Source organism: Hyperoodon ampullatus (genome assembly GCF_949752795.1).
Source record: "Hyperoodon ampullatus genome assembly, chromosome: 2".
NCBI lineage: Eukaryota > Metazoa > Chordata > Mammalia > Artiodactyla > Ziphiidae > Hyperoodon > Hyperoodon ampullatus.
Genome location: NC_136915.1, coordinates 88,501,146 through 88,515,075, shown reverse-complemented (window position 1 = coordinate 88,515,075; position 13,930 = coordinate 88,501,146). Strand labels below are relative to the sequence as shown.

At 33.9% G+C, this 13,930-nt stretch overlaps 1 protein-coding gene across 2 annotated transcripts in view; it reads right to left on the bottom strand.

Annotated features, from left to right (window-relative positions):
- Window positions 1-239: 239 nt before the first annotated feature.
- SNX7 (sorting nexin 7) overlaps window positions 240-13,930 on the bottom strand; it is a gene marked incomplete at its 5' end in the record, with an annotated part of 97,155 nt that continues 83,464 nt past the window's right edge. For both annotated transcript variants that reach the window (XM_079725466.1, XM_079725467.1), the window contains one exon: window positions 240-365. In XM_079725466.1, coding sequence (XP_079581592.1) covers window positions 288-365 — 78 coding nt within the window. In that variant the 3' untranslated portion in view covers window positions 240-287. The remainder of the gene's footprint in view (window positions 366-13,930) is intronic.

Genomic DNA, 13,930 nt, shown 5'->3' with positions numbered 1-13,930 from the left:
CATGTTCCACAAATATTTAAGAAAAAAAAACTTTTTAATGTATAATTATTGGTATACAAATTTAAGAACATAGTTAAAACTAAGCTAAATATTTATATGTATATATATGTATATATATATCCAAATTCATATGAATGCTCTGGAACACCTGAGTTTTAAGTTGTTGGTTTTCCAGATAGTGTGAAACACTTTTCGTCTACTTTAGAAAGGACCCAGCCCATCCAGAAAGAATAACTTTGGTTAGCCTTGGTTATCTCCCAAAGATCACAGAGAAGTCTTCAATGCGATTACGATTTATCTTCAGAGGCTTCTTCCAAGTGGAGATCTGTCTGTGATGTAAGGAAGGATTCCCATGTAGCAAGGCACTAAATAATGGAAACACACCATGAGAAGGTCAACAGTAGTTCACTTTCACTGTTAGAAGGATTAATAAATCCTTACATATCTGTTCCTATAGCAATCTGCCCTACTCCTCTCTCCCACAGGCTTGCCAGGATCCCTGTCATTTTCTACATATTTTAATTCTTAATGAGGGAAACTGTTGCTAAATAATAGGAAAACATAAAAGGTTAAAAATTAGCATGGATTAGTTTGCTGAAATAATCCACTATTCCCCCAATGTCAGGATAGAAAACAGATCTATAGTAAACTGTAGAGGGAAAGATGGACCATTTTGATCTGAGGGAGCAGGCATTAAGCATCTAGACAGAGGAGTAGTGATACAAGCATGGCTTAATCAGATTTGAATCCTACTATATAAAGTGTGAGTTTGTGCAAACTGATTACTCTCTATTATAGTTTCTTCAGCTATAAATTAGGTTAATGACAATACTTACCAGTAAAGCAATTGTGAAAATTAAATTTACATAACCTGTATAAATCTCTATGCAGAATGCCTGGCTCAAAGTAAGTATTCAAAAAATTAGCAATGATTATATTATGATGGTCTGCTGGGACTAGGTGGTGAGATAGTCATTAATGTGCCCAGGAAACGAATCAAGGTGACCTAATTGATATCTACAGAACAAAAGAGAATATGTATTTTTTTCCATGTGCATATAAAACATTTACCAAAACACACCATATTCCAGGTTATACAAGACATCTCAATAAATTTAAAAAGAATCAAGTTATATGAGGTTTGTTCTCTGAACATAATGAAATTAACTTAGAAATCAGCAATTGAAAGATATCTGAAAAATCCCCAAATATTTGAGATCTAAACAGGACACTTATAAATAAGCCCTGTGTCAAAGAAGAAATGAAAAGGTAATCTAGAAAGTATTTTATTTTAAACTGAATGAAAATGAAAAGACAATGTATAAAAAATTTTGGAATGCCACTGAAGTGCTACATAAAGAGAAGTTTATACCACTAAACACCTTCATTAGAAAAGAAGAAAGGGTCTTAAATGACTTCAGTTTCCACCTTAAAAACTAAAAAAGAACAAATTATAACCAAAGTAAGCAGCAGAAGAAAAAAACCAGAAAAGATAAAAGTGTGGCTCAATGAAAGAGAAAAACAATGAAACCAAACATTGAATCTTTGAGAAGATTAATAAAATTGATAAACTTTTAGCCAGACTGTTCATAAAAGAAGAAAGATGACACAAATTACCAACTATTAGGAATGAGAGAGGTGACATCCCTTTAAATTCTATTGAAGGAAAAAAAGAAAATATTATTGAAAACTTTATACCTATACATTTGAGGACTTAAATGAAACCAATGAAAAGATACAAACTACCAAAACTCACTCTAGAAAAAATAGATAATTCAAATGAATTTGAATTTGTTGTTAAATATCTTTCCACAAAGAACACTTCAGGCCCAAATGGCTTCACCAGTGAATTCTACCAAAAACTTAAGAATCATATTAATTCTACACAAACTCTTCCAGAGAACTGAAGAGAAAGGAATGCTTTCCAACTTACCAAAGACATTACAATAACAAAACTACAGACGACTATCCCCCATAAACATAGATGCAAAAATTATAAACAAAATTTTAGCAAAACAAATCCAGCAATCTATAGAAAGAATTATATTTCATGACCAAATGGAGTTTATCCCAGGAGTGTAAGACTGGATTAATGTTCAACTATCAATCAATGTAACTGACTGTATTAAATGTAATTTATTATCATCTCAATAGACATGGAAAGACATTTGTCAAATTACAATGTCCATTTCTTACTTTAAAAAAAATTCTCAACAAATTAGGAACAGATGGGAATTTCTACAACTTGAGGGAGAACATCTACAAAATACCTACAATTAACATTATATGGAGAAATGCATTAAATATTAGCAGTTATTAGTATTTTATTTATTTTCAATGCCAAGAAAACAATTTTTAATTCAGCTTTATAGCTACTCAAAAATTTCCTTCACCAAATTTTGAGTATAAAAAAGAAGGAAATACAAAAATACCTAAATACAGATAATGTTTAAAAATCTATCCACAACATTTACAAAACAATGAAAACTATGAACTGGGATTGAAGGGCTGATAGAGAACCATGGTTCACCTTTGGAAAGAGCCCTGTTTCCCTTGCGAACCTGATTTCTGGCTTCTTCTGCAAATCCATATGTTATCTACTATCTGGTAACCCTGCAGGGCAGGCCAAAGCAATTACTGCTTTCAGGAGATATCATATCTTTTTGATAACTCCGCCAAACTATCATTTAAAAAATCTTTGAACATATTCAAGGTAAAATTCAAAATAAAAATCTGAGCAGTTTGCTCTATTTAGAATTCCTGTCAAATAAGGGATCCAAATTGCACCAAAGATGTATATTAATCCTAATGTGATGAAACTTCTATCATTGTCATATTCTTCAACTCTCCTAGTTTAATAAGTGTCTAAGGAAGATCAGCCCTCCATGCTGATTAGTGTTGTGAATTAACATTTTCATTTTTAAAGCAAATCCTAAAAATGACAGTGAGACATGGTAAAAGAAACAGATCAGCTACTTAACTATCTCCCTACCATCCACCATACGAAAGGCAGAAAAACAATTTATGTATTTTGAAATACAGATTATAGAACACTAGCACAGAAAATCAAGAGAAGTATCATGACAACGGCTGAATATCTATATGAATACTTGGTCAGGCATTATAATGGTTGTTTTATCACATATTACCTTCTTTAAACCTCACAGTGACTACCTATGAATCTTATTTTATAGATGAGAAAGCTGAGGTTCAAATGGTTAAGTACATCTGTGATATTACAAACCTGATAAGAGGTATAGCCACTCATCAGCAAATGGAAAATAACCAATCTCTTGAATGACCACCAGGATACATTTAATAAGTCACTGGCCCATCAAGATGAGACACCTTTCTTTTACATAGTGGAAGAAGGACCATTTTGGAGGGCAGGTGAGTAAAAAAAATGCATAATTGCAGGGGGATCAACTTTTTTTTTTTTTAAATAAATTTACTTGTTTATTTTGGTTGCATTGGGTCTTTGTTGCTGCGTGCGGGCTTTCTCTAGCTGTGGCGAGCAGGGGCTGCTCTTCGTTGAGATGCGTGGGCTTCTCATTGTGGTGGCTTCTCTTGTTGCAAAGCACGGGCTCTAGGTGCATGGGCTTCAGTAGTTGTGGCGTGTGGGCTCAGTGGTTGTAGCACACGGGCTTAGTTGCTCCGCTGCATGTGGAATCTTCCCGGATCAGGGATCGAACCGTGTCCCCTGAACTGGCAGGCAGATTCTTTTTTTTCTTTTTTTTTTTTCAGGCAGATTCTTAACCACTGCGCCACCAGGGAAGTCCCAGGGGGATCAACTTTTAGGAAAGAGTATATATGTAGGTTGAGTGTGTAGAAATTGATTCCTTACATACCTCTTGGAAATTTTTATGTATTTCCAGGAGTATGTATACCCTTTGAAGATGACTGAGTTAATACATGCCAGGCATATAGTAAGTGCTCAGTAAATGCAGAGACCATAGAGAAGAAATGTACTTTACTACTGACGCAAATATGCTGCTCATCATGAACACTGCATTTTTCAATCTGAATATTAATCAACTGACATCCTGGCTTCTATTGATCCCTACATTTGTTAATGTTAAGTTTTGCTATAAAAACCTGATCCCCACTCAGGTTGCTGACCATCAGATTTCTAGATCTACAAAACTGAGGACATCCTCTGAACTGAGTAGCTCCTGAAGCTACCAATCTTCTTTTGGAATTTTGATAGCAGATTTTTTTTACTAACTAAATATGTTAACTGCCTCCTCCTGCCAATGTTTAATATTAACCTATTACCTGATATGTTGCTCATTTACCCAGTTAATGTACATAAATCTATTTAAAAATAATGAATGATAATCTCTACAACTCCTTAAATCTTTTTAGTCTTCCTTGCTTTTCTTGGATTTCTGAGTATGAAAAACTAAGTAAAAACTCAAGAAATGGATTGTTTATACCACATAGTTTAGTTCAATATTCACTGCATCCAGGACTGTGATAATTGGAGGATATAAAGAATCATCAAAATGAGAACAAAAAAGATCTCAAAATCTAGTGTGAAACTTCCTTATAATTGCAAATTATATATATATATATATATATATATATATATATATATATATATATAATTTTTTTTTTTTTTTTTTTTTTTTTTTTTTTGCAGTACACGGGCCTCTCACTGTTGTGGCCTCTCCCGTTGCGGAGCACAGGCTCCGGACGCGCAGGCTCAGCGGCCATGGCTCATGGGCCCAGCCACTCCGTGGCATGTGTGATCCTCCCGAACCGGGAACAAATCCGTGTCCCCTGCATCGGCAGGCGGACCCTCAACCACTGCACCACCAGGGAAGCCTGTAAATTATATTTTTAAAAAATGCATTTCTGCAGACTTCCCTGGTGGTGCAGTGTTTAAGAATCTGCCTGCCAATGCAAGCGACATGGGTTCAATCCCTGGTCTGGGAAGATCCCTCGTGCCATGGAGCAACTAAGTCTGTATGCCACAACTACTAAGCCTGCGCTCTAGAGCCCGCGAGCCATAACTACTGAGCTCACTTGCCACAAATGCTGAAGCCCCTGTGCCTAGAGCCCGTGCTCTGCAACAAGAGAAGCCACCACAATGAGAAGCCCACACACCGCAACAAAGCCCCGACTCACTGCAACTAGAGAAAGCTTGTGTGCAGCAATGAAGACCGAACACAGCCAAAAATAAATAAATAAAATAAATAAATTTATTAAAAAAGAAGAAGAAGAAAAAGATGTTAAAACAATTATTTGAAAAAAATGTATTTCTGTTATTTGGCTTCTCACTGTTTTCTATCAAGGAATTGATTTTTTTCCCACTTTTAAATCATTATAATTAGTAAAGCAAACTAATAACAAAATTAGAGTAACAATCAAAAATAGCCAGTGTCACAGGTGGCCTGACCTTGAATCATACCCATCAGCTCATTCTAGTTTTAGATTCTCATATTGTCATAAGAGAATCAACAACAATTCCACTTCTAGTTGAATAACGTGTCATGATTTTCCATGCACATTATTTTATTTGATACAACAATACTTTGACAAACTCAAGTAATTGCATCTTATAGTTAAGGAAACTGTGATCCATTGAGTCCGGCACTCTTTTCTAGTGCCCCACGCTTCCACTGCAGTAAAAGTAAGTCCATAAATATATTGACCATATTTATTGGCAGGATGTTGGGTGACCAGAAAGCAAGTTGATCACAAATCCTCGTTAACTGAGAATACAGTGCACACTTTTCCCCAGGTGGCTCCAGTTTGTAGACAAAGACCAAAAACTGTAGCTTCTCTATAAAGGGCAGGACTGGGAAAGAGGCTGTACCATTAGAAAAGTGAGCCAGAACTAGGGCAAACAGGCCTGACAGGTAAACAAAAGCCCTTTTGTCCCAAAACACATTCTTAAAAACTTCTCAAATACAGACAGAATATTTAGAAAATAAGTTTTCATTCCAAAACTCTTCTTGAAAGTAAATTTCTTGCTACCCCAGTAAAGTACTGATGACCTTTTGCCATTAGAAAAGGTAAATGTCTCTTTAGTTCTCATAAGTAGGTAGTGATCCCACAAGCAGATGTGATCAAGTTTTCTAAAGAATGAATGATAACAAAAATGGTGTTTATGTAGATATAGCTTCCAATGAAAACTTTCATATTTAAGAATCAATATTTTCTCAAGATGGTGGGATATGAAGAGGTTCTGTTCCACAGTCTGACTTCAGGCAAATCTTTTCATTTCTCTGGGCCTATTCGCCCACTCATAGAATAGGGGGGTTGGACCATGAGTGTCCATTAACTTTCATCCTAGGACCTAAAGTGGCCAACACAAAAATAAACAAATGCAATCTAATTATTAACTTAAAAGCTTTTGCACAGCAAAGGAAACCATAAACAAAACGAAAAGACAACCTACAGAATGGGAGAAAATATTTGCAAATGATGCAACCGACAAGTGAATAATCTCCAAAATATACAAACAGCTCATACAGCTCGATATCAACAAAACAAACAACCAGTCAAAAAAGGGGCAGACCGAAGATCTAAATAGACATTTCTCTAAAGAAGACATACAGATGGCCAAAAGGCACATGAAAAGATGCTCATTATCACTAATTATAATTAGAGAAATGCAAATCAAAACTACAATGAGGTATCACCTCACACAGGTCAGAACGGCCATCATCAAAAAGCCTACAAATAATAAATGCTGGAGAAGGTGTGGAGAAAAGGGAACCCTCTCACACTGTTGGTGGGAATGTAAATTTGTGTAGCCACTATGGAGAAGAGTATGGAGGTTCCTTAAAAAACTAAAAATAGAGCTACCATATGATCCTACAATCCCACTCCTGGGCATATATTTGAAGAAAGCCATAATTCAAAAAGATACATGCACCCTAACATTCACTGCAGCACTATTTGGAAGGGCTAAGACATGGAAGCAACCTAAATGTCCACTGACAGATGAACAGATAAAGAAGATGTGGTATATACACACAATGGAATATTACTCAGCCATAAAGAAAGAATGAAATAATGCCATATGCAGCAACATGGATGGAACTAGAGACTATCATACTAAGTGAAATAAGCCAGACAGAGAAAGACAAATATCATATGATATCACTTATATATGGAATCTTAAAAAAAAAAAAGATACAAATAAAGTTATATACAAAACAGAAATAGACACACAGACATAGAAGACCAACTTATGGTTACCAAAGGGGAAAGCAGTGGGGGGGTTGGATAAATTAGGAGTTTGGGAATAACATACACACATTACCATATATAAAATAGATAACCAGCAAGGACCTACTGCATAGCACAGGGAACTATACTCAATATTTTGTAATGGCCTATAAGGGAAAAGAATGTGAAAAAAAAATATATATATATATATGTATGTATAACTGAATCACTTTGCTGTACACCTGAAACTAACACAACATTGTAAATCAACTATACTTAAATAAAAATTTTAAAAATGAAAATAAAAGTTGGCAAATGAGATCACATACAATTTGTAAATATGCCTTGCTCTAATTGGCTTGACACAGTGTGGAAAGGCATCAAACATAACATTTTACCTCTCCCCTCTGTATTTGATATTTATAAGGTAATTGTCACTATAAATAATTTCCAAAGGTAAGATTCAGAAATACATGAGAAATATTTTCAATTACTACTACTGTTACTATGTGCTAGGCACTGCATTAAGAACTTAATATATATTTTACTTATTTATTTACTTATATATCCAGCAGCTTTCAAACATATTTTCTATATTGGCTATTTTGGGCTCAAGTAAAATAAGTAGTGACTTAAGAGATAAACTAGTTGAGACTCCTGGAAAGGTATTTATGAGTATAAAAGCTTCAAAATGATTTACTTTTAGTGACTTACTGGGAATATTAAATTTTGCTTCTAAGACTTTTCTTTCATCTTTCTTTATTCCATTATATACATACACACATATGTGTACATATATATTTTAATACCAAATAAAACTGATGTATATACTATTATTTTTAGCACTTTATAGATGAGGATGTTGAGGTCCACTGAAATAACGAAAAGTCTTCAAGGTCTCTGAGCTTAAAAGTCACAAGTTATGCCTGTCCAAAGCCCATGCTCTTAGCCACCAGATGATAATGCCAACATAAAGTTTGATATCTCCATAGGTAATGCTACCACCCTGTTCATGGAACAGCTAATAGAAAACCTAGTTTCATCCAAATTATCACATAAGTCAAATTAATAAAATATTATCTATATATCTCTTCTAATAAAGTAAAATAACCATATATTTGCCTAAAACAATAACAATGATATCTATTATTGTAAAATGTAATAAAAGCCAAACCTTACCATGTACCCCTTTTTAAGCCAGAAATTTCCATATTAAGTCAAAGTTATTGTGCTTCTAGTTTTCCTACTAATCTAAAAGTATCTTTTAGACAGTGCCATAATAATTTCATCTCTCTTAATAAACTAAAACTGAGAAATATGACTGAGTGTCCTTTACGTACTTTAATGCTGTCTCAAATGATCTTGGACACAGACGACATCACCTACATTTGAGGAAACACTGAAGCTCAAATATGTAAACATCTCCATACTAGGCCAATATCACTGCAAAATAAATTACATTATAAAGATTGTAGGTCATGCCTAAAATGAGGGCAATGGAGTGTGTAACATTTTAGTAATTGGTTTTTTTAATCATCTAAACCTAAGATCCAAACAGTAATGAAAACTTTCAGGAGCTGCATATTTATACATTTTTCTGAAACGTAATCAATCCAGAAAGAAATTAGAGATTATGTTACAAATGGAAAGCAACTTCTATTATTTTGCAATGGCTCAAAATTATTCATTAAATTTCATTTTTGAAAAAGTCTAAATTCAGAATAACCTGCCAACTTATAATTTGAGAAATGTCAATAACTTCAAAATAACAAGACTTGCATATTTTTTTCTAAAATTACTTTTACATATCTCTCAAGAACATAAGTAATAAGTTTGGATTTGTAAATACTGCAAATACTTCAATGACTGCAACAGAGTTAACACAAAAAACTCATTAGCTACAAACGCCATCTTGTGGTCCATTTAAAAACTAATTTTGTAGTATTAGTCTGTAGATCTCTAACTCAAGATCTGCTAGAGATAGAAAAAGCCTGATATGAATAACTCCATTTCTGTCATTTTTACATGTGGAAAAATTGGGGCTCCAAAAGGTCTAATACATTGGAAATCTTTATAGAAAGAATTAATAAGAGAGCCAAATTTTCATATCTTTTCAGCTCATACTTTTCTATACTATATCATCATTGTTTTTTAGCAATAACAAACCAATTACATAAAGTTTGTCCAGTTTAGTACCCCAGACACTTCAAAACACCAAGCTTATCTGTGTTTGTTTGTCATACATGGAAGTACAACAAACTAAAAAGAAGAGCACATTTACTTTCGGATTACTGGAAAACTATCAAGGCACAGCTATGATGTTTAACTACATTATTTTAAAGCATTTCACACATGTCTTCTAATTTTATTCTCCTAAAGACCTGTGAGGGATGTGTGTGGACAGGGGGTGGAGGAAGAGGAGGACCATCAGTACCACTTTTTGACAGATTAGAAAACTGGGTATAGAGAAGATATGATGAAGATTTTACAATTAGTGGCAGGCACTCTGATATCCAACTTTATTTTTTTCAATAGTAAACCCACCTTATTTTTTCAAGATGTTACATCATGCAGTGTGTGCATGTGTGTTTTGAATCATTTCTTCCTTTTCTTTACAGGAACTATATATTGGTCCATAGTATATAGTCTGTCATTTATGAAGAACAATAAGAAGAAAATTCTTGATTCAGAATCTAGATAATTTTAGAAATTATTTCATTTTCATATGTAATCACCTATTCAAGTATTTGATAAACTTAACTACAGAAAAAGTTATCTAATCCAAAGGGTGGGAAGAGGCACAGACTGTCTATGCTATGGCACAACTGTCCCTTTTACATCTAAGCTCAAATTCCGTTGTACAGATAATTGAGAAATAACTATCTCACAGAATGAGACAGGTGAAAATGTTTTTAATAGAAGTTTTTAAGAAAGCAGAAACCTGAAAAACAACAAAAGCTTTAAAATTACATGAACTATAATAAAAGATGTACACAGTTATGTGGAAACGTGAGCTATAGCTATGGCTTTGGAATATGCAATTCAGAATAGAAATCATCACTTAATAAAACAACAAAATAGTTAATTACATAATACTTTAGAATTCTAAAAATGATAAACACTCGATTTTTAAGATTTCCTTAGAAGCAAATAAAAGTCAGACCTTGGTGCATTTAAACTGAATTCTATAATTAACTGTGCTTTATATACATTATAATACTTGAATATTAATCAGATTATAAATGTTTAAATGAGGAAAGACACTACCTATGTTAAGTGTAAGAGATGAACAAACTTTTAGAAAACAGAAGGAACTTTAGAGCAGCGCTTCTCAAACTATGTGCGATGATGAATAAGTCTTTTTCTTTCAGTCTGCTGAGGACCATTAAGTGATCCTACTGAGCTGACTAGTTTGCATTTCATGCCACAAGAAATCACCACAAAAGCTGGATAATACTCTAATTGGCCTATACCTTATTCAACAAAAGTCTAATAATCACCTACTACTTGGATGTCATGACAATGTCTAATTGCTATAGAAGATTTCAACTGATTACGTTTAGTTTCTGAATCTATCATGTTATAAATCTGTAATTAACAATTTATGAATTGGGCATTAGTCCATACTTTAAGTAGCATCACTTTAGAGATCAACATAATTACCTGAAGTTTCCTAAATTGTGTTCCATGACAGGCTAATCCTATAAGAAGAAATGCTGACCTAGTCAAAGAAATTATGTCTTCAGATTCGTAAACCATATAAGCACATAAAAGACTCTGAGAACTTTAGTAAAAACGCCTGTTTAACTTTAATTCAAACTTATTTGACTACAGAATCTATCTTTTCTTTCACAGTTAACACCCATTAACATTACAAAAACTAATTTCCTATAAAATGCATTGAGAAATTCTAGTACAGACAGAATTTCTAATGTACATTATTCAACAATCGCTTAAAAACTCCCAGTGGCAGAGAACTTCTTTCTTTGCAATGCAATTTAATGTAATTTAGAGAATTTTAATACATAGGAAATAATTCCTTCTGTGAATTCAAATTATACAATTTCCAAAAGTTCGTGCTAGATATGTTTTCTGAAGCAACAACAAAACATGTACTCCTTCCGTGACTGCCCTCCAAATATCTTTCTTCCTTTCCAATTCCTTCAGTGAAGATGCATTTCTTAGACCACCATCACCATGATAACCTTATTCTGACTACATCTTAGTTTGCCAATATTACTATCAAAATGCATCATCAGGTCTGAATTCAGTATTTTGAATAGCTACTAAAGAATGGAGATCATTATTTTGTTCTAATTATTTTTTAAGTCAAAAGTGTCTTCTAATATAAAAAGACCTCAATATGCCTCTAATGAAAGTTAAGTTTTGAAAAAAGCAAATTTCAGTGTGGTCACCAAGATAAAGACCTAGCAAATTAAATGACTTAACGTCTGCAAAGTATACTATCATTCTACATGCTGAAGATAATCTTATTGCAAAGTAATTTTGGCTTGAGTATAAGGATTCCTTGTAGGGGGTGGTGATAGAAGTAGTTAGAAGTAGATTTACTACTTGGAATACGACCTTGTCATCAATGTAGAGGATAACAATTAACCTTATCTGCTATGACAGAGGAGCATTCATTTGTATCACTGAAAAGCTGTATCAAATTATTGAGGTGTAAGTTTAAAAGGTAGTTGGCTACAACAGAAGTTTTTTAAGCCAAGTGGAACTGAAATTTACTGTCAAGAGCTCATATTTATCTAAACTTCTTCAGATGGTTTTACAATAAAAGCTCTAATGAACATTTTTATCAGTTTCCTAAGTATTTTCTAGAGACTATTTCAGACATTAATTCCATAAATGACTTCGGTGAACAAATAAACCTGAGATCTTAAACAAAGGTGAACAGATGTTTTTCCTAGGGAGTTTCTTAGAAACTTTAATGTGCTAAGATGCATTGCCAAACTTCTCCATAAAGTGAAACAGTATAACCTAAAAGGGAGGCACTGGGCTATGAAACTGTCATACCCAATGACAGCCAAAGTAAAATCAATAGAAGCAAATGATTGTGTGATCAATTATGTCCTTAAATATACAACAATTAGAGACCCAAAGAACTATGCCCTGGGACTTCCTCTGCCATTTGTAATAGTTGATTTAAAAAATTTATAAAATGTCTTTAATGTAGAGTTCCCTCAGCTCAGTTTATAATCCTCACCTCTTCACTCATCCAGGATTCCTGGTACAATCTATCAAACTGAGAAGGCAGCTCTGCAGCTTCTGTGATAGCTGTTCTCCATAGATGCCTCCCCCCAACCAATCAACCAAAATAGAGGACCATAATAGCCTCCCATGAGCAATCCAAGCAAGTGTTTTATTGATGATTTTGTTTCCATAATCGATGGTGAAGCTTCTTATCAGACAGTGAGAATAAAAAGTTTTAGCCTTAGGATGACACAAGGTTATTCCATCTCTGTTTCCCTTGTTCTAATCATTATTACTGTGTACCTTTAGATTCTATTTGAAATAGGAATTGATTGTTCCCTCAAAAAATGATCTCCATAGGATAAATGGTAAAGAGGACAAGATTAATCATTAAACAATCAATAGTGTTGGTCTCTTTACTCACAATACAAAGGGAAAAACTCCTAGGTATTCAATGGATTGCCATTTAACAGCATTAAGAAGATGAAAACTTGATGTTTTTCTTTTGATGAAGATGACCATCCCTAAATGAATTGGATGGTGCATAGAAGAGTAGTGTAATGCAGCCTGAATTTGTTAATCCAGACATTCAGGCTTCTAATGAGTGCCTCCCATTGAGTAAAAAAGTAAATAATGTGGACACAAGAATGTAATGAATTGGAAAATTTAGCTGGCATAAAAATGGTCAGGTTGAGTAAATATCTAAGCATCTTAGCCTCTCAAGCTGGTGGTGTGTTTACTTTCCAGGAAATCTATCCTACCCATTAATGGAAATCTACTGAAGCCCCTAGGGTATATAATGTAGTTCTGAAACATTCTTCAAATAGTTCCAAAGATAGACTGCTATTTTCTGAAGGGCTGTTTTAGTACCATCAGATCTGTCTTCCTGGGTCCTAGGGATTAGGTCAGGTACCAGCTTTAGTAAATGTTATGAGGCATGACTGTAAAAAGAAAAGTACCCTGATATGGATTCAAAAATCCCTGTCCTAGATAACTTTGAATTATTCCAGCTCTAGATAAACTCTTTATTCTTATGATTTGGAAAGGGAGTTGAGACACATTAACCTTAAAGAAAGTATCTGTTTACTCTGTTTCATCCTAAGAGACTGTCAATATAAAAATATAATTTAAATGGTTCAACATAGACCAACTTTTATGCCTCTTTCCCAATATATAAAAGGAAAACTCAAAAACTACAGGTCATTCCTTAGGACCAAAATGATACTAAACAACTACAGATGGTTAAATCCTTAATCACTTCCATCCTTCTCTTTACAAGAAAGGCTGTTACAAAGAGTTGAGCAGTATGAGGTGATTGTGTACGGTGCGTAGAAATTACAGAGGTTAACTATTTTGGAAACAGGTGTCATTGTTTCAGTATTTCCCAAAACCTTCTCTGGAGCTAATCTGAGTATTCACTTAGGAAAGAAAAGTAGCCTGGATTTCTCCTGGGTGAGCAGAAGTCTGTCGATCTTTCTCTACGTAAATCAGTTTAGAATTAAAGGCTTCATCTAGCGCTTTGTAAGCACTGCTTTTGGGC